Source organism: Varanus komodoensis, unplaced genomic scaffold (genome assembly GCF_004798865.1).
Source record: "Varanus komodoensis strain SLA01 unplaced genomic scaffold, ASM479886v1 scaffold46_3, whole genome shotgun sequence".
Lineage (NCBI taxonomy): Eukaryota > Metazoa > Chordata > Lepidosauria > Squamata > Varanidae > Varanus > Varanus komodoensis.
The window spans coordinates 5,700,471-5,720,552 of NW_025336044.1; the positions used below are offsets into that span (position 1 = coordinate 5,700,471).

General features: G+C 45.4%; 1 protein-coding gene across 1 annotated transcript in view; it reads left to right on the forward strand.

Moving 5' to 3' along the window:
- The window catches only part of PCSK6 (proprotein convertase subtilisin/kexin type 6), a 77,077-nt gene extending 61,719 nt beyond the window's left edge, over positions 1-15,358 (forward strand). The window contains exons 17-20 of the mRNA XM_044445005.1: positions 6,196-6,299; positions 10,756-10,885; positions 12,735-12,847; positions 14,224-15,358. Coding sequence (XP_044300940.1) covers positions 6,196-6,299; positions 10,756-10,885; positions 12,735-12,847; positions 14,224-14,321 — 445 coding nt within the window. The 3' untranslated portion in view covers positions 14,322-15,358. The remainder of the gene's footprint in view (positions 1-6,195; positions 6,300-10,755; positions 10,886-12,734; positions 12,848-14,223) is intronic.
- Positions 15,359-20,082: the final 4,724 nt, after the last annotated feature.

Consider the following 20,082-nt stretch of genomic DNA (forward strand, 5'->3'; position numbering starts at 1 on the left):
CGTGAAGGATCAGCAACCGGTGCTTCTTAATCTGAAAAACTAAGTGGCTTGTCAGCTCCATTTCTTGAACTCCATTTTTTGCTGCAACCTCAAACAGGAAAAGACGGTGGGAAAAAGGAGTGGAACTTGTCAGTAGGTCTTTTTGGGAGTGGAACATTGGGCCTCCTTCGCACACACTTCTCAAAATGGGCTCCTTGTAGCAAGACGGGTTGCTTTATCATTCTCCTTTGGTTGCTTTCCCAGCAATAAAGCTCCAACTGTTTAGCCTGCTTTCAGAAGGAAGATGATGCATGGCAACTCCAAACAGATTTAGCAAGATGGGTCCCAGTGATAAGTTTCCCTCCAGGAAAGAAGTGGAACTAAAAATGTCAAACACCAGAAGCTTTATCTGGTGTTTATCTGAACAATTTTTCAGTAGGAACCCCAAGGCCACCTCATGCAGTGCTGTGGTCATTGCTTTGGTGCAGAGCCCAGGGCTTCTTCCCGTGATTCATTTATAGGGCAGTAATTGGGCTGAAGTGACTGTTTCAATAATGGCACTTTCACTAAAGTAGAAAATTGCAAGTTCCCAGAAGATTATCTGCTTCCCAGGAATGGTAAAAATGGCTTTTGTTGTCAGGTGTAATCTTTACAAAGTTTCCTTTTATAGTTTGCTAACCTTTGAGGCTTGGCTCCCAAATCATTCTTATCACCTTGAAGAGCTTTTGCCAACAATGTTTCAGCCTCTGCCAATATTATGAGCAGATGTGAATGGACTGAAGAATTACCTTTTTTTCTCGTTAAAGCCATGATGGGCACACTCTAGATCAGAATGTCACCATGTTGGAGTCCTCTGGCCTTGAAAACCTTACTTTATTTTCAGAGTCTGATGTTGTAAGGAATTGCTTAGACCAGGGACGGGAAGCATGTGGCCCTCCAGATGTAATTGGAATGCAATTCCCATCAGCCCTAGCTTGCATAGAAAGTGCAGCCAGAAAGGAATCTTAACTTTAAAAAATATTATGCCACCATGGTTTCCATTTATTTCCTACACTGATGCCCTCTAAACTTCTCAAACCAAAGTACACTTCAGCATTAAGTATATGTGCCTATATTTTTTCTGATACACACACATGCACAAAATAATACATATTTGCACATGCTTCTTTTGTATGTTGTAGAAATTGTAGTTTTGCTGTTTCATTAGGTACTAAGCTACTGATAAGGCCATTTTACTGTAGGGCTGGGTTCAGACAACATGATAACCTGGATTATGGTTCATTATGAGTTGAGTGTGAGTTGTCATTGAACAGAACTGCTCTAACAAGCCATGGCTTATTAACCATGAAGAACCCATGAAGAGAACCATGGTTTGTTGTTGGGCTACAAACCGTGAGTTATCAAGCATATTTAGCTGTCTCAACTGGGTTCAGGAAACATGATAAACTATGTTTCAGCAAACCATGGTTAAATGACAACCCAGTCTGAACCCAGTGTAGATGTTCCATAAGCAGATGGGTTATAGAAAAAGAATAATAATTAGTAAGCTCCTTGGTTTCTTTAGTGATCTTGATTTATTGTTGCCAATGTTCCTATTGTTGCCTTTTTTGTTATATGTATCTCAAAATGAAATGTCATGATTAAAAAGAGACTTCTGGACAAAGATGTGAGTTGCTGTCCAACAACATCTGGAAGGCCCCATGTTCCCCATTCCTGGCTCTGAGGTTGATGGCTGAGTTGGATTTAAGCCCAAGGAGATCCAAATTCAAATTGTCACTCAGTCTTGAAGCTCTGTAAGGGATCTTAGTTTTTCACTCTCCCCACCATGCCCTTTTGGGGAAGAAGAAGTGCAGAATATAAATTTAATAATTTAACAGCCTTACCATCCTCACAAGGTGATTGTGAGGATAATATGGTAAAAATACTTTAATAACATAAATAAATAAAATAGAGGTGACCCATCCTTAAAGATGACCTTAAAATTGTTTTAAATTACAAGAACATGTATATGTGCAAGGGGCTAAGCTCCTTGGAGCAAGATAAGACAACAACAGAATCTTTCTGCATTGAGCTTATGGCAATGAAGACTTTGACACTTGCTGAGTGGGTATCATGAGACTGAATGTTTAATTGCTCACAGAACAAAAGCAGTTCACAGTCCAACTTCTGTGAGAGAAGGAGAAGTTGGTAGTTCTCTGAGTGTGGGCTGAGAACTGTGGAGGGATTCAGGGAAGCAAAAAGCCAGGAAGCCCAGACGCAAAGAGGCTGAACAGAGAAGACTGCAGGAGAGACAGATGGAGAATGAAGCTTATGGAAAAGGGCAGAAGAAGCAAAGTGAGATGAGAATAATGAAGACTATAAAGTGATGGTACTGTGCTGAAGACTGAGATAGATAAAGGGAGAGGAAGGGAGGGATGCTAGTCAGGAGATGGAATGGGACAGAAAAAGCAGGACGCTGAGGAAATACTGGCCGATGGCAAATGGAGCTGAAGACTGCAGCAGCCAGAGGGATAATGCATGCTTAAGGTGAAAATGTGGGCAGGCAGATGGGCTTGGATGACAGGGAATTACAGGTTAGGGAGCCCAGGGGTAATGCTGGCCAGAGCTGAGCTGAGACTTCGACTGCCACTACAGGGTTGTGACTCGGCTGTCTGAAGAACCGGGGGCAAGGCCAAAATGCATGTATTGGTTGGCATTAGCCATCCGGTTCTTTCTCTCGAGGGTGCCAGTGGACATTACCTTTAAGGAATATTTGACACACAGTTCCCAGCAATGAGGCTAATTAACGTGCTCAGACAATTACGCAGATTCAAAAGAATCATAGTTAAGAGTGTGAACAACTGAGTATGTAGGCTGGGTCTCAGCCGCTGCTGAAACGCAAGCATGTGTTACTGGGAATTCACTGTATCAGAACTGTTCATACCTTGATCTATCAGAAAAGGAGCATGGGTTTTAATTTTGAGGGGGAGGGGATGTCCACTAGCCACTTAATATTTCATACCCTACTCAAGCCAATAAGCAGAGTTTGTTTGCAAGTCTGGGCGAACATCTGAAGACTGCTGGGTGGACGTGGCTGGAGCACTTTCCCTCCCACTCCTTGTGTTCATATCTACATGCCTGAATGCATGAACTATTCTTTAGCTAATCAATACTCAGTGTCTTTGCCACAGGGTGATTTGACCTTAACTGGACGGGATTAGCTGACCGAATGAATGGCTGGACAAAATTTTGTGGTCTGCTAGGTTACATGGTCTTGTGAGCTTAAAAGATGGTTGAAAATCATTTTTTCCTGCATTTTTAGCACCAACCATACCATGGCAGGATGGCCTTTGTGTAAGTCATGGTTATCAACAGAAAATAAACAAAGACGCTTCTTGGGATCCAGAGGCTGGGGACCTTTTGCTTGGGGGCAGCACAGCTTTGCTTTCAGAGATTTTGTGTCTGGGATTCACCTTGCTCCCCACTTTAAAAAAAAATATCAGGCTGCCACAGGCTCTTTGGGGAATCAGGCTTGACTGCCTATCCTTTTGTTGTTGTGATGTGCCCTCAAGTCATCTCCAATTTATGGCTACTCTTTGAAGCCTCCAAAATGTCCTATCCATGACTGCCCTGCTCAGCTCTTCCAAATTCAAGGCTGTATCTCCCCTAAAGGTGTCCATCCATCTCATATTTGGTCTTTCTCCTCTTCCTCAGCCTTCAACTTTCCCTAGCATGCTGGTCTTCTCTAGGGAATGTTGCCTTCTCATGGTGTGCCCAAACTACAACAGCCTCATTTTGTCATTTTTGCTTCTAAGCCTATCTGTATATTTTAAGAAAAACTCTCCGCGTATGGAAGTTTAATTATTTAAAAAATGGCAGAAGCTCTTTTGGTTCCCCAAAGAAGATTAATATCCATTACAGTGCTTGCTCTGTTTTAGCTGCCCTAAAGATACCATCAAAAAAACTCTTCAGAACAGACAGCAAGCATTTTTTCTTGTGTGCATATAAAAAAAGCATTATTGCTTTGGTTTGGATAGGCTGATTTGGGCAGAAGAGATATTGCAATCGCAGGTATATGGATGTCTAGAGACGGAAGCTTTAATAGGATAGATGGTGTATGTGTATCAATAAGAGGCAGTTCCTGCAGAAAAGAACATGTAGTCAGAACAGTCAAAATGCACAGCAGCCACAGAGCAGTTCAGCAACTAAAGCAGCCATTGTGCGCATGGTTGCAGGGCCATTGGATGAAGAAAGGCTCGGGGGCAGCCTGCTCGCTGCTGGAGATCCCCAACATGGTGATGGAAGGGTGGATGTTTCCTGCTGGCTTGAAGCAGGCACATTGTGAAGGAAGCTGGATGGACCTCTAAGCACCTCCTCTCTGTGGCTCAGCCTTGAAGCTCTGTGGCAGGTCTTGAAGGCACACGTCCCAGATGCCTTCTTCTTTTCCTGTTGGCTGTGGAGATGGGGTTAATGCTGCATCAGGGAACTGATGGGGAGGGGAGAGTTAAGCCTACCCCACAAGGCCCAGGCTGTATCTCTTCTCCCCAGTGGCTGCTTTTCAGGATAAGAAAAAAAAATACTGGGATTGTGTAGCTCGGGCGTAATTCAGCTCTTTCTTTATGAACAAGGGGGCATGTGATATTTAATTGATTACATATATCCATCCCTTCCTTCGAGAAACTCAGGGCAATGCATGTGGCTTCTCTGCATCCCACCCTAGAGAGTCTTGTGTGGAAGAGGCCAGCCTACAGTGAGTGATGGACCCCACGAATTTCACAGCAAAGTGAAGCTTGGAACCCACAGTTTCCCAGTCCTAGTCCCAGTCCCACTCATCATGTTGCTGGCTGACATGAGACAGTATGGATGGGCTTGCAGTGCCTTGCAGAAGTATGTATCCCCTGAGACTTTTCCACATTTTCTTGCGTTACAGTCTGCAATTGAAATGGAGATAGTTGGCATTGTTATCACATGATACACACCTGGTGTGCACTTATGCAACCAAGTGCTAGTCTGTTTCATTTACTTAATTTCTATACCATGATAAAAATATTTTGCACCTTCACAGTGTTGAGTAGTTTGTGTACATCAAGGAATAACCATGCCAAATAAATTCATTTCATCCCAGATGGTAAAACAACAAAATGCGGAAAAGTCAAAGTGGGGTGAATGCTTTTACAAAGTACCTCTTTAACCCACAAGTTGGTCTGATGCTTTACATTTCTGGTTGCAGTTTTTATATGGGGGAGGGGGGCAACATTTGAATATTGTCAACAAACTGCATGGCACGCCAGCAGTTTAGCTTAGCTTACAGACAAGCTTGAGCTGAATTTTTTTGTGTTTTTTAGTCCTTTACTTTTTCCAACAGGCAGCTGGAGGGAACTGTGGCGGGAGCACATGGGCTGAACGTTGCCCACCCACCATGTATTGCCCACCTCTGGCTTATGCACTCACGCAGTGGTTGGGTATACTTCCGGGCAAAGAAGAAAGGCGGCCACAACTTTCCCTCCCCAACATTGAATATCAGATAATATAGCTTTAAAAAAGAGGGTTGTGTTTCTAGTCCACATGGTTAGGGAGGGGACACTGGAGACCAACAGGTAGCATCAGGTGAGGAAAAGGAGACAAGACAGAACAGAAAGAGGCTTCCAATAATAACTAGGTGCTGGGTAGCAGTCCACGGTGGTCTAAATTACAGGAAGCCAGAATCCAGCCAGTTTCCAGATTCCAGCTAGAAAAGTTTCCTGACTGATGCAGCAGTATGGCAATGGAACCCATGACCCAGGTAGGTTGTGGGCTCTCATACTGGAGGCAGGCAAGAAGCAGTTGGACAGCCCTTTGTCGGGGATGCTTTAACTTGTGGTCCTGCCCTGTGCAGGGGATGGACTTGATGGCCTTATAGGCCCCTTCCAGCTCTACTATTCTGTGATTCTGTGTAACAGCATGCTCTTCCTCTTTTATAGTACTGCCTTTTTTGACTCTTCCTGGCTGTCTACATTTAGCCTTTCTCCTTCCTCTTTTCTAGAAGTTTTCTAGAAGTTGCCTTTTTCAAAAAACTTGATGTTGTTTGGAATCTTGAAAGAGGATGGCATGATGCCCTTTGCCTCTGAAGCTAGGAAGGGCTTTGGTTGTGCCTTGCCTAGCACCTTTAACGCCTGTTTGGGCTGCAAGGATGGGCACACACGGGTGGGTGTGTCATCACACTTTGCTGTCAACGTTCTCCTTTGCTTTCCTGGATAGCCTTGTGGACAGCAGCTGCATCATGGGGTGCAGACCGGGCATGTACTTGATCAAGGAGCCAGTGCGATGTGAGGGTTGCCACGCGAACTGCAGGACCTGCACAGGTACGTTCTAAAGCTCTGCGGATGGTCTCCAGCTTGCATCTCCACATGTGGCTTTGGTTACAGAGGTAGACAGGGCACGGCTGGTCGGAATAGTGCCTTGAGGGCTTCCGCATCCCTTGTTGCAGAGAAAAGCAAAGCCAACATGGAGGTTCCACAAGTGAAAGTCCAGTAGCCTTGGGTGTGGGGCTCAGTCACTGGGTGTGGGGTGCTGTTGTGGGTGGTGCTTTGCTGTGCCCTCTCTGGGCCAATTGAACTGTAACAGCAGACCACTGGTTGGTGTTGCATGAATGAATCTTAGGTCTGTGCTATCCCTGGATTCCTGAATCATAATGAACTTCATTTCCATTTTATTTTAGGGGGCCAGCATAAACCATGGTTAGCCAGCTGAACACAATGGCAAACTTCTGGTTGCCATGGGCCACTGCCCAAGTTGGGGAGGGTAATGCATGACTCCAGGGTGAACTGGGTCTGTGTGTCTTGGAAACCATGACTGTTTTGCTTGTTATTTCCCTAGCTAGTTCTAATATTTCTCTGTAAAGTGTATTATCCATGCTTCCTTCATCAGCATCACTGATGAACAGAAATATACTGTGCTGATATTATGGGCTGCTTTGTTTACTACCTGAAGCTCTGTGCCAGAGCAGCTGGGATTCAACATTACTGTCTCTGAATGTTGGAGGGTCTGCTTGGCTAGGAAGGTGATGAACTACGAACAGATACCGCGCCTCCATTCTTTTGTCTACTCCTTTTTTAAAGACCATCTTGACTAGTGGCCATCCCAACATCCCATAGCTATGAATTCCATGCATTTTATATTTTGTGTAAAAAAGGTGTTTTCTGAAGAAATGAGAACAGAACATTGAGGTTAGGGAGGAATAATCTTTGAAAGAGACAAGAAGAAAAACTGCACTCAGAAGTAAAAATGGATTACTTCTGAGTAGACATCTATATGATTGCACTGTTGGCAGAACCATTCTTCGGTCCAGGCCAATATTTCAGAAAGCCCAGGACTGGATTAATCTTACCCTGCTTTTGGCTCTGGCCTCTTGGCAGAGCAGCAGAGCAGCAGAGGCACAGGCTGGGAGAGAGGCTGAGTGGCCAGGGGACTGGCGAAGGCAAGGTAGGAGCTGGCAGGGGAGCAGGGGCAGGAGCAGCGGAGAGGAAGGGGGCGGGGCCAGAGGGGCTAGAGGGGCCAGGAGGAAGCAGGGGGGTGGGGCCACCGGCCGGAGGGACTGGACTGCGTCCCTTGGCTGCGGCCCGGGCTGTCCGGAGACTCCCTTCCCTGAGACACAGAGGTTTGATAGTTTATTTGTTTTTGTTTGTGCTGTGCTGTGCTGTGCTTTGCTTTGCTTTGCTTTGCTTTGTTTTTAGCCTAGGTCATCCAAGGCCTAGGTCTATGTTAGCCTAGGTCATCCAAGGACATGCACTAGACTAAAAGCATGGGAGATTCTCAAAGGATGAATAGTCATTTAGAAACATAGAAACAGAGCGAGTCAGAAGGGGCCTCCCAGGCCATCTAGTCTGACCTCCGGCACCAGCCGGCTCCACTCACGACATGCCCACCATGTGGATGTCCAGCCTGTCCTTGAACACCCGCACCGATGGGGCCTCAACGACCTCTCGTGGAAGCCCATTCCACACCCTCGGGGTTCTGACTGTCAGGAAGTGCTTCCTGGCATCCAAACGAAACCTTGGCTCCCTGAGCTTTGCTCCGTTGGAGCGTGAATTTCCTTGTGACTTTATGTAGAGAAGAAGTCACAAGTCATAAATTCCCTTGTGACTTTATGTAGAGAAGAAACTACAACAATAAACTCTGTCTCTGCGTTGAGATACTTATTTCTAAGGGCCCAAGGTCTTCTGAATGCACTACTTCTAGTTTGCCAGTTCTAAAGCAAGAGCAGTTAATGCTTCTAGATAAGAAAAATCTTGAGTCCAATTGGATTCCACTTTACTGTGCAGTTTGTAAATCCAAATTCTGTTTTGTGTACATAGCATCACCCAAACAGAACTGTGTGTTTTGCTAGTCATAAATGCCTGGAATAGTCTCCTTCTTCTCAATAACATGAGCTAGGCATGTTGTAGCAAACCTTTTTGTTAAAAAATGATGTTGGAGAGAGAGAGAGAGAGAGAACTTATATATATGGAAGTCTGGAAGGATGGAAGTTTTACCTTTCCATAAGGCTTGCAGGAGACCATATAAAACCCTGTAAGAATTGTGCAAGGGAGCTTTTGAGTACATAAAAGTGTCAACACTTCAAAAACTATGATTTTACATGGGAAGCCAGTGCAGTGCCCCACTGAGAATTTACTTCACTTTCAGCTCGTTCTGTCCCAGACCAGTAATAATTTAACAGCAAATACAGATTTTTTTAAAAACTGCAAGCACTAGATTGAAAACAAACCTGTGTTCAGACTTTGTTCCATTGGAAGCTGAGCAGCTGCTTTCCCTGGAGAAAGTGGCCATGATCAAAAGAGAAACTTTATTTGTGCCCAAGGGTTGCATGAGCCTGGAAGAAGAGATTGCAGAGTGGGGGTGAAGGGGGTCCTTTACATGATTGACTTCAAAGCCACATAACAGACCTTGAGTTTCAAGTGCAAATTGTGAGGCTTTGGGCTGCCCTGAGCCCGAGAGACCTGCTGCTCAGGCACCAATTTAATACTTCTTGTGCATCCAGACCTGGTGCTTCGAGAAATGGGCTGTGAGCAGTTGGAGTTGGGGTGCTACCCCACAGACAAGTGGTCTCTTGGATTCAGAGAACAGGTCCATGCCATTGCTTGCTACACGCTCCCTGATGCATGGTGCTTTCTCAATCTGGAGAACTTAACTGCCAGCGAGGGCTGCTGTGCCTTAATCACTGGTATTAAAGCTGCAGGGCAGATACTGGGTTGCAGCCTGGTAACCCTTCTAGGGAAGTTTGAGGCATCACATCATTGTAAGTGCATTCCCTCTTTTTATTGAAAATGACCAGAGGGGTACTCCTAGCCTTGTCCTACAGCCTGGAGTCCCACAGGCAGTGTTCCTTGCCAGAAACAGCTGCCCTTTTATCACCTGGTCTGCAGCCAAATTACAGCAGGGAAGCATTAGTTTCTTACATGCAGTGTACTCTGAGTGAGTCCATCTGCTCTGGCCTGTAAAATGCTTCCTCCTATAAGTCCTGCTTCTCAGGACCAATCAGGATGTTGCCCCCTCTCCCCCCAGGATGCAATTTGAGACCTTCACATGGTAAATCCCAGATGGCCAGCTGTCTCCAGCCAAATACTTGCGCTCTGCTCAAAGTCACGTGCAATGTTCAAGGCATATGTGGTTGCTTATGTGGTGTAACTGGTTTAATAGCATGCTTTATCTTGAACCCGACTTTTGCATGTGGGGTGGGTGGGGTGGGGCCAGTGGCAAACAGCAAAGGAGAGGCAAGAGCCACCTCTTTGTTAAAGAGCCAGTGCTGTGTGAGGGTTCAAGTGTCCAACTTGGACTGAGGAGAACCAGGTTCTCATTGGGTTGCCTTGAGCCAGTCATGCATTACAGGGCTAACCTACCTCACAGTGAAACTAGTACAACTAGGTGCATACGAACGTATGTGTGGCAGTAGATGACTGTAGAGATAAGAAAAGATTTAATTCACAGCCTGGATTCTTGCTGGTTAAATGGAAGCTGCCCTTGACCAGGCCTCTATGTTAGGATTATTGCTCTGTCCCTGGATCTTTATAGTGCTATGCTTAGCATTAGCCACTGGAATGGTAAACAGCTAAATACTGGAAATACTGAGGGGACTTGGATAGGACTGCGAATCTGAGAAGAACAGGTAGATATGTAGGACACAGAAGTTGCTGCTTGACTGTTGAGGAACTTCAGGAAGTGAGCATGTTCAAAGAAGGTTCCACAACCATGAGAGATAGTTACTTCGTATTGTCAGGGAACAGATTCACCTCTGCATGCCCAAACTGGCAGGAGACAAGCCAACCTAGCAGTTGTTGGGGCATGATCCGTACAGCACACAGATCGTTTTTGCACTGGGGCGGTGGAGAGAAAATTCTCTGATGCCATCTTTGCTTGCTGGCAAGAAACCAAAGCAGTCCCATCCTGCTCTTTGTTAATGTTGTATTTTAATAAATCACAGTGATTGGAACTTGCATTTCAGCTGTTCTGTTAGACGATGGAAACTGCTGACTTCAGTCAATGGCATGAATTTCTTCTTCATTTAAGTTTGTTCTTTTAAAGGGCTCAAGCATTTTGCCATTGCTAAAGTCTGATAAGGGAACCGTTCTTAGATAGTGCCAGGTCTTGGCCATTGATAGGAAGGGACCACATTGATTTCAAGTGGTTTTAAAGGTGCAATAGCTTCTTTCTTCTCTCTCCTGAGCAGAGCAGCAAGCAGATTCCACTTTTAACTTCCCAGTCAGCTTTTGATCCAGGGATCGTCCACCTGATTGACAGCAACATTTTTCCAATTCTCCTTAGGTCCAGACCAAGAGGAATGTATGCAGTGTGCCAGGAATTTCCACTCGCACGAGTGGAGGTGTGTCTCAGCATGTGGGGAGGGCTTTTATCCTGCCGAGATGCTTGGACTCTCACACCGAGTCTGCAGAAGGTATGGTCTGTTTGGGCAGCCAAGTCCTGAAGATCAGTTCTGGCATGACACAAACATGGATCTGTGTTCTTCAGGGTACTCTGGGGGGCCTCCAGGGGGACAGGTCCAAGCACCAACAGTCAGAACTGTTTGTGCTGCTTTCCATGTTTTCCAATTTAATGCATTTTCTGCAATAAGAAAAAGACAGAAAAAGCCGTAGGGAGACATTGCAGCATTACAGCACCATCGGGAGCCCTGTAAAGTTCTGTGAATGAGACAGAACAGGGTGATGGTGCATTAAAAGACTTTCCTGGGGGCAGCCATGGGGTAGTGAGTGTGAAAACAAATCAAGATGCTTGCATCCTCAGATGCTTCCATCCCAAGGGCCTTTAGTAATCCTCAGGCAATTTCAGAAAGTGGTGTATTCCTTGTATTTCCGCATATCATTTTGCTACTGCCTGCTTTCAGCCACTTTCAACATTGTTCCTGCAGCAGAAATGGTGGGGAATACATTTCTGCCTGGTCAAGTCCCTCACAGGGTTGAGATTAGTGATAGAATACCTGCTCTGCATATAGAGGGTTCTGGGTTCATTCCTTGGCTGTGGAAGACCCTTGCCTGAAACCTTGGAGGGCTGCTGCCAGGCCATGTTGACAATACTGGCCTTGACGGACCCATAGCCTGACACAACATAAGGCAGCTTCCTAGGTTAACTCTCTAAGTAAAGCCAGTGTAGTGCAATGGTTAAAAATATTGGACGGGGACTCAGGAGACCTGGGTTCGAGTCCCCACTCAGCCATGGAGCTCAATGAGTGAATTTGGGCCAGTCACAGACTCTCGGCCCAACCTATCTCACAGGGTTGTTGTGAGGGTAAGACTGAGAGGAGGAAGAGAATTATTTAAGCCACCTTGAGTTCCTTGAAAGGAATAAAAGGCAGGATCTAGATATAATAAAATAAATAAATAAGTGCATGGGATCATGCACTTGGCTACTTTCACCACTGCAGAAACCATTTTAGGCAAGCAAAGAAAAAAGTACTCATGTGGGCTTGGGCAATCCCTGTACTCTTTGTCAAGTTGTCAGTGGTGCTGATTTCTATATCACCCCACAGCCAAAGCTTTCTGGGCAGTTTACAACCCAATCTGTAAAACAAACCCCCAGAATTTGCAATAATAATAATAATAATAAACATTCAGAAGTGTAAAGCAGCAGAAACAAACAGCAGAAAAGCATGGCTCTGCAAACAGCTGGGATGGGTAATTCTCCTCAAGACGGATCCTGCTCACTTGACCTCGGACCCAAACAGGTGTCTGGCCCTGACGTGTTCAGCCAGGTCCTCATGGGCTGTCCAGTGTCCCCACCTGTGCTGATGTGCTTTCTTCAAATGCCACCTTTTTAAAACTGGCTTTGTAGAGAAGAAAAACTCAGAGACAGCATCTGAATGAAGTAGAGAATTTCTAATATAAATTAACGAGACACGGTGGGATTGTGGGAGGGGCTAATAGCCAGATATGTTCCCCACCCTTCTTCTGTGCCGGGTGGGGAACTTCTTTCAGCTTAGGGCCAAAGGCTGTGGGTCAAAAATACCAGCTGCCTGTAACTCAGAAACTGTTCTATCTAGTAAACAAGCCTTGGAAAAGGCATTGCAGTCTTTCTAGAATGGGGAAAAGGCACAAAAGCTGGGAAACCCCACCCAGCAGTGGTTGGGGGAAGGGGTTTGGATCCAGGGAAGGGACCTCTGGGGACCCAGAAGGGCAGGTGTGGGACCCCAGGAGGACTGCCTCAGCCCCAGTCGCTGTTGTGTGGCTTACTTAGAACTACTGCTCTGCTTGCTAGTTACTAGAAATACTTTTCTTCTCTCTGATCCCCAGGTGTGAAGATAACTGTCTAAGTTGTGATAGCTCTGGAAGAAAGTGTATCAGCTGCAAAGAAGGCTTCAGTCTGCTGAGTGGCTCATGCATTGCAAGTGACCGATGCCACAATGGTATGTATTAGCATGGAATTTTAACTAAAGGATGCCCCGTCCAGATATGCAAACACTGAGCAGAACAAAGTCCCCCTTTGTTCATTTCTGTCTTCATATGAACCAGAAAGCATGAAAGATGAACCTGCATGGATGCGGCGAGGGGCCATAACAGGCGATTTTTCAGAGCTGTGGAGCACAATATCAAGCGGTGAGGGAGGGCAATTCTACAGCTTGGACAGAACTAGATTTTTAGTGTTATATTGGAGAGCAACTAGGGAGGAAATGAATGGGAACCCTAGGAACTGGAATTTCAGTCTGATCATTATTATTAGTTCTGCATACCTACATTCCCCAGAATCTCATCCTTATGTGCAGCCACATGTTCCACATTCTTCACTGCCTTCTTGTATCAGGAACAGAGGCGATTTTTAATTGCTTCATGTTTATGGAATATAGAATGAGCCCTTCTGGAATTAAAGTGGGGCTGGGTGGAAAGGAGGGTGGTAAAGAATGAGTGACTTGAAAATATGGTAGATAAAAATTCATCAGTATAACTTTTCCTGGCACAGAAAATACATGGAGCTCACTTTTGAAAAATGGGAGAAATTTGCATATTCAAATCTGTACAAGATGCCAACTGTCACTTTATAGCACATTCTCAGATCCAGCTTTTAGTCATTGCAATGTCTAAACTTCAATTGAGAATTCATGGAGAGACCCCTAAAAGTGACTGGCATAAACCTTCCCTAGCCTGCCCCTGGTTCCTGCTGTTCTGTGGCTTTGCAAGGGCGCAGTGAGCCGAATGGGCCGTAACTCAGGGGAGAGGTGCAGGCACCGCACCGCAAAGGCTCAGCCCCTTGCCTCTCCAAGGAGGACTGGGCAGGCAGCTGCTGGAAGCCCTGAGGGCTAGTGCCAGTGCTGATCAGGGGTCTGGCTCACTGTATGGAGGTTTCCCATGGCGAGTGGATTGCCAGAGAACAGAGCTGCAGTAACCCACCCCCTGCCTCCTGCTCTTTGCACCATCTTCAAGCCAGGGTAAACCACAAGCTCCAACACAGTGCTGTGTTGTCCTCTTCTCATCCACTTTTCCCTGCCCATCCACTGCTCGGGCCGGAATGCCCTGGCACAGAAGATAGCGCTGGCTTGCACGGGTGCATTGGTGCAATGCCTGTGTAGAGAGCTGCAGCTGGATGGCTACACTTGTGCAAGAGAGTTGCTCGCGGCATCCACAAGGCCGTCCTGACCTTGGGACTCTCCTAACAGGGACAATGTGCCTCTTTCAGTTCTCTTCAGTAGAGCAGAAAAGTGTTTGCTGCATTTTTACAGCTCCGAATTTGTTCAGTTGAAATATTCATCTAGTATCTTTCCCCCCTCCCAAACATGTCCTCTCCCAGCTGACGAGTTCTTCTGCGATATGGTGAAATCCAACAAGCTGTGTGAACACAAGCCATTTATACAGTTTTGCTGTCGGACGTGTCTCTTGGCTGGCTAAGCTGAACATTTAATATCTGCCATCTGGATGCCCCGTCGTGCCAGTTCCCTAGGACAAAGTTACCCTTTCTTCCCTTCCAGCTTCACCCAGTGTTGGCTTGAGGCTTCAGCTTGCAGTTCAGATCATTTTGCCAGCTTGGTTTCCGCAGTGTTACGTCTGGTGACCCTGAGCTTAGGAGCATCCTTGCCTTGCTCATTGCATCTTTACAGAAAAATAAATATGCACCTGGCAACATGATTCATGCACAGAAATTGACCCTTCCAGTTTGCATCCAAGCACAAACTTTGTAACACCATGAGCTTAAGTTTTCCCTGCACCTTCAAGAAGAAAAGGGGATCCCACCCACCACCCAGCCCCACCTAAAAGATTGTAGCATTTCAGGATAGCTCATGAATCCCTGGGATTGGTAGCAGTAGTGTTGCGTTCTATTCCAGCGCAATAAAGGAACGTTGAACAACACTGTGACTGGAAAACCCACCTATTCTTGCTTTTGAGTAGCAGAGGTGGCCTTAGCAAACTTGCAGACTGGCTGTGACCAAAGAGGAAATTCTGCAAATGGAAGGAGGAGGTGAACGTGACCTCTGATTTATCCCCCAAGCGTCCATCTAGCTGTGGGCTGCTTGGTGCAACCGGGCCCTGCATGGCTGAGGTGCCTGTTGACAACGTAGCCGGGCCAGCCACCCCAAGGACTGAATTGGAAGCCTTCTCTGTGAAAGGGATGCTAGCAAATTAATATTTCGACTGCAAGTGCGGGCTAGAATAATTTGCTCCCTGCAACAAAAGACCACCCCACCCCTCCCAGGATTTGCATCTCCTAGCTTTGATGGATGGCATGTTTCTGGCCGACTGCAGCTTGCTGAGAGAACCTTCCTGTCTGATGGCAGCTCAGTGACTCCTAGTAAGCAATCCCTTCCAAGAGACGTTCTGTTTAGCCAACCGGGAGGAAAAGAAAACAACCAATTTTATGAAACGGTGTTATAACACATTTGAATGTGTTTGCTATACATTCAGACATATCTATCTAGCTATCTGTATACACGCATACACACATAATATATTTTATAGTTTGTTGTGTGGTGTTTATATAATTGTGTTAAAATATATTTGGCTATGTTGTCTTACAGATTTTTTAAAAAGTAATTTATACAGTCATTGGCTTTCTTCATAGAATTTTTAAATTATTTTTTACTGCAACAGAACTTTTTTTAGAGCATCACTTTCCCTTCTAGTGACATTTTTTATAAGTTGCAACAAAGATATCCCTTTCCACCCCTCTCATCAGACATATGTAAACAACACTTAGTTTTTTCGCCTTATACTGCCTGATCTGATTCACGTTGTTGGTCGTTTTAATAAGTTAAACCTTCAGCCCGTGAAATTGGCAGTAAAACATTAATTGGCTCTTTACAAAGTGGGTTTTCTAAGTCTTTTTTTCCCCTTTTTTCACGGGGGTGGCTAAAATTAACTTTATGTTCATATTACTTCAGACCCATGTTCTTTCAAACTTGGCTGGATGAATAGTGAAAGCAAGCGCAGTGTCTCTGATATGAAACAGATTGATGGTAAAGATGGTAAACATGAATAAAATGTTTGTAGTCCTCATGAGTTACTTTGTCCTTTTTTTGGCTCAAATTATCAAAGTAAATTGGTTTGCTTTACAATGAAAAATATCCAATTTCTGTGCAACCTTTTAAATAATTATTTTGTCAGGACCCAGAAACTGTATTCAGCAGTGAATTGCATACATGGACTTACATAACATTTTTGTGGGATGTAGTTCAGCTGGTCTTATTCAAGATCGCACATAGTTCATTCCCAGAGAGTAGATTGAAGGTCCACAAGCCACCCCTGATGAGTCAGGCAGCAGATTAAGCAGAAATATTTTGAAACACACTGCTGGGCTTGCCATTGCTTCTTTCTTAAATAGGAGGGAATGACTCTTCCGGGATGGAGCAATCCAGCCTTTCCAACCTGGTTTCCCCCAGATGTGTTGAGTTGCAACTGCCTGAGACTCCTGGGAGATGAGTTGCAGCACATCTGGAGGGCAGCAAGTGGGGAAGCCTGGTTTATGCTGTGACAGAAGCCTCAAGTCAGGCATCCCCTTCTTGCAAGTCCAATTGTGTGTGAGGACTGCTCACCAGCCCAGCTTCTTCTGCAGCTCCGTTCTGTGTGTTGGAAAGATGCTTGAAGTGGAGAGACTTCTCTCTCTTTGTGTGTGTGTGTGTGTGTGTGTGTGTGTGTGTGTATATATATTAAAATTTTTAAACTAACACTAAAAAAAATCAAGCATCACAAACATTAACATTGGATTCACTGGGTCAACCTCCTACTACATATTTTTAACATTCTAATATCAAATTCCAGTTAATTTATCATAGTTTGAAAAACATCTCTAAATTTACGCCAAGTCCCGTTTCTCCAGCCAATTATAAAAAGAGTCCCAAGTTCGATAGAAATCAGTATCCTCTTTCTCCTTCAACGATAAAGTCAGTCTATCCATTTCTGCACAGTCCAAGATCTTTCTTAGAATCAATCCATCGGTGGGCAGCTCCTCACTTTTCCAATATTGAGCAAATGCAATCCTCGCCGCTGTAATTAGATGCAACATCAGATAGATTTCCTGTCTGTTAACTTCTTCCGGTATAATGCCTAACAAGAAAACTTCGGGTTTAAAAGCAAAGGGTTTTTGTAATATTTCCTCCATCCATCTATGTATTTTAATCCAGTACTTTTTTGCGTTGTCACAAGTCCACCACATATGATAAAAAGTACCCACTTTATGTTTACATTTCCAACATATATTTGACATATTTGGAAACATCTTAGCTAGTTGACTTGGTGACAAATACCATCTATAGAACGTTTTATATAAGTTTTCTTTATATGAAGTTGCTAAAGTTACTTTAATGTTTCTTTCCCATAGTTTTTGCCACTTTTCTAGTTCAACATCAAATCCAAAGTTTTGTGCCCATATTATCATAGTTTCCTGAACTTGTTCTCCTTCCATTTTCCTGTCAAGTAAAAAATCATATAGTCTTTTAATAATTTTCTCATCTGTTTTAAGCATCACTTGATCAAATTCTGTTAGGTCTCTACAGAACCCCCATGTTTTACAATCCTTGGCATATCTTGATTGCATCTGCACCTTATATGGAGAGCCTTCTCTCCATGCAAGGGGTGCTGCCATAATTTTGGCTCTTGCCTCTTTTGGCTTTTGGCTCCTGCCTCTTGGCAGAGCAGCAGAGGCTGGGAGAGAGAGCTGAGGGTGGCCAGGGGACTGGCGAAGGCAAGGTTGGGGCTTGGCAGAGAAGGGGAACCGGAGCAGCGGAGAGGAAGAGAGGTGGGCGAAAGGGGCCAAGAGGAAGCCGAGGGGCGGGGCAGTGGCCTGGGAGGCTTATAAGACCAGTTTGCAGGGAAAACTGTATGAGGCGAGACTGGGGGAACTGGGTCTCTTCGGTCTGGAGGAGACTCAGAGGGGATATGTTGGTGACATACAGGTATGTGAGGGGGTATCACACGGAGGTGGGTAGAGACCTGTTCTCCCCTGCAGAGGAAAGCAGTATGCGTTCCAACGGAGCAAAGCTCAGGGAACCAAGGTTCAATTTGGATGCCAGGAAGCACTTCCTGACAGTTAGGACTCCGAGGGTGTGGAATGGGCTTCCACGGGGGGTCGTTGAGGCCCCATCGGTGAGGGTGTTCAAGGGGATAGGCTGGACATGTACATGGTGGGCACGTTGTGAGTGGAGCGAGCTGGAGCCGGGGGTCAGACTAGATGGCCTGGGAGATCCCTTCTGACTCTCTCTGTTTCTATAATGGGGTCAGTGAACACAAGCCCGTTCTCTCCCGTGGCATGAGCTTCAAAGAGAGCTGTAGACTCAGATGTGGAAGGTGCTTTGTCCAGCCCTCAGCTCAGCGCAGGACCTGCCATGTGGGCATCCACTGCAGCATCTCTGATGGATGGCCACGCAGCCTTTGCTTAAGCGCTTTCTCCACAGGCGGGCCTGCCAGGTCCTGCCCAAGGCAGACCAGTCCAGGCCCAACAGTGCATCCTGCAGGGAGTTTCTAATAACATTTAGCCAAAATCTGTCCTCTTGCACTTTTTATTCTGCCTCTCTGGCTCAGCTGCTCAGTCCTTTGTGTGCCTGCCTATCAATATACAAAGGCAGCTGGCAGGAGTGTATTATCTCAAATATACAAAGCAGTTGGTCTTTTTTAGGGGAAAAAAGAGCAATAGATTGTTTATGTCTAAATTTATGCTGCTATGATTGAGTGAAGGATAGATTGGCTAATGATTAGTCACTAATCAAACCTCATGTTAGTAATCATTTGATTTTTTTTTAAATCCACTTACAGACTATTACTCTTTAACAAGTACCTTCCATTGTGGCAACCTGATTAGACCTGCACCTGCTTAGCTTTAATCAGCCCTGTAGCACCAGGTGTGGCTGATCCATCTGCTGGATCCCAAGACAACCCCTTTGGCTACTTGGAAGCCATTCAGAGCACTTTGAAGGAAAAGCAAAATGTGATACATATGTACATACATCCCACCAAGCAGCTCCAGTGCCTGTCCTGTGCACTTCCACCAAACCCCTGATAAATCTGGTTTAGATGCCTGCTTGAGAGTGTAAAAATTGGGGCAGTGTTTGTTAGAGCCCATGATTAATTGGGGAGCAGAAGAGTCCTTCAAGACCAAGAACCCCTTTCAGGCGGTTGACTGAATTCAGCTTGGAGCCCTTCTCAAGCTCTGCCCCCTGGGGGCTCTGAGTGGCATGGGGGGAGCATTACCATTGTCTTACTCTTTCTCCTCCCCGCTTTGAACTCTCTGTACCTGCTCAGAGTTTCTGCTCTGCCACCCTGAGCTACAGTGGCTCAAAGGGCGATTACAGAGAAAGACGAATATAATGCACATTTAAATAAGAAGAATTTAAGGGCATATGGAGTGAGGTCTAAGAGAGAAGAGCTGTTATAGGAGGACAGGAATGTATATGCAATAGAGTGAAGGGACGAAAGAAGCCGGCAGTGGGGAACATAGCACAAATATTGTGGGAATGGAGAAGGGGGGAGGAAATGGCCAAAGAAGGGTTAGAAGCATTTGAGATGGGAAGAGAAGCACTAGGAGGAGCAAAACAATATGAAGTGGTTTTCCCTGTTAGAGCAGGGTTCCTGAGGCTTTTGGGTCAGTGGACACTTGGAAGATTGGGTGTCATGGGCACTCTCACAAAATGGAGCAGCCACCTATTCATAAAATGGCTTTCAGAGGGCAGGCAGGGTGACTAAAATAAAAGCTGCTTGCCCCAAAAACTAAATGCAAGGGAGATGTGGGGTTTGAGCTACAAAATGCAAAAGCATTCTTTGGAGTCCATAAAAAGATGGCACTTTGCAACCTGCCAGCCTCAGAGGTCTTTAAAAGAAGTGGAATGAAAATGCACCTTAAGGTACAAAAGTTTAGGAGGTAGGGAGCCAGCAGTGATGTTGACTGGCATATTGGCAGCCATGGGGACCAGGTTCAAGGCCCTATGAATGTGTGGTATGTGGCTCAGAAATTCATTTCCTCCATGACACAGAGCTGTAATTATTCTACCACGCTGTCCTGTCATCAGTATGTCCAGATCTTCAGCCCCCAAATCTCTGCAAATGGAAAAGGTGGTAGAAATGCCAGTGTTCTTTAAGCAAATACCACAGGGGCAAGGGGGTCAGTGGATGTTGCATTTAATTGCAGGAGCAATTCCAGCTGCAAATGGTGGAGGAGAAATGAACA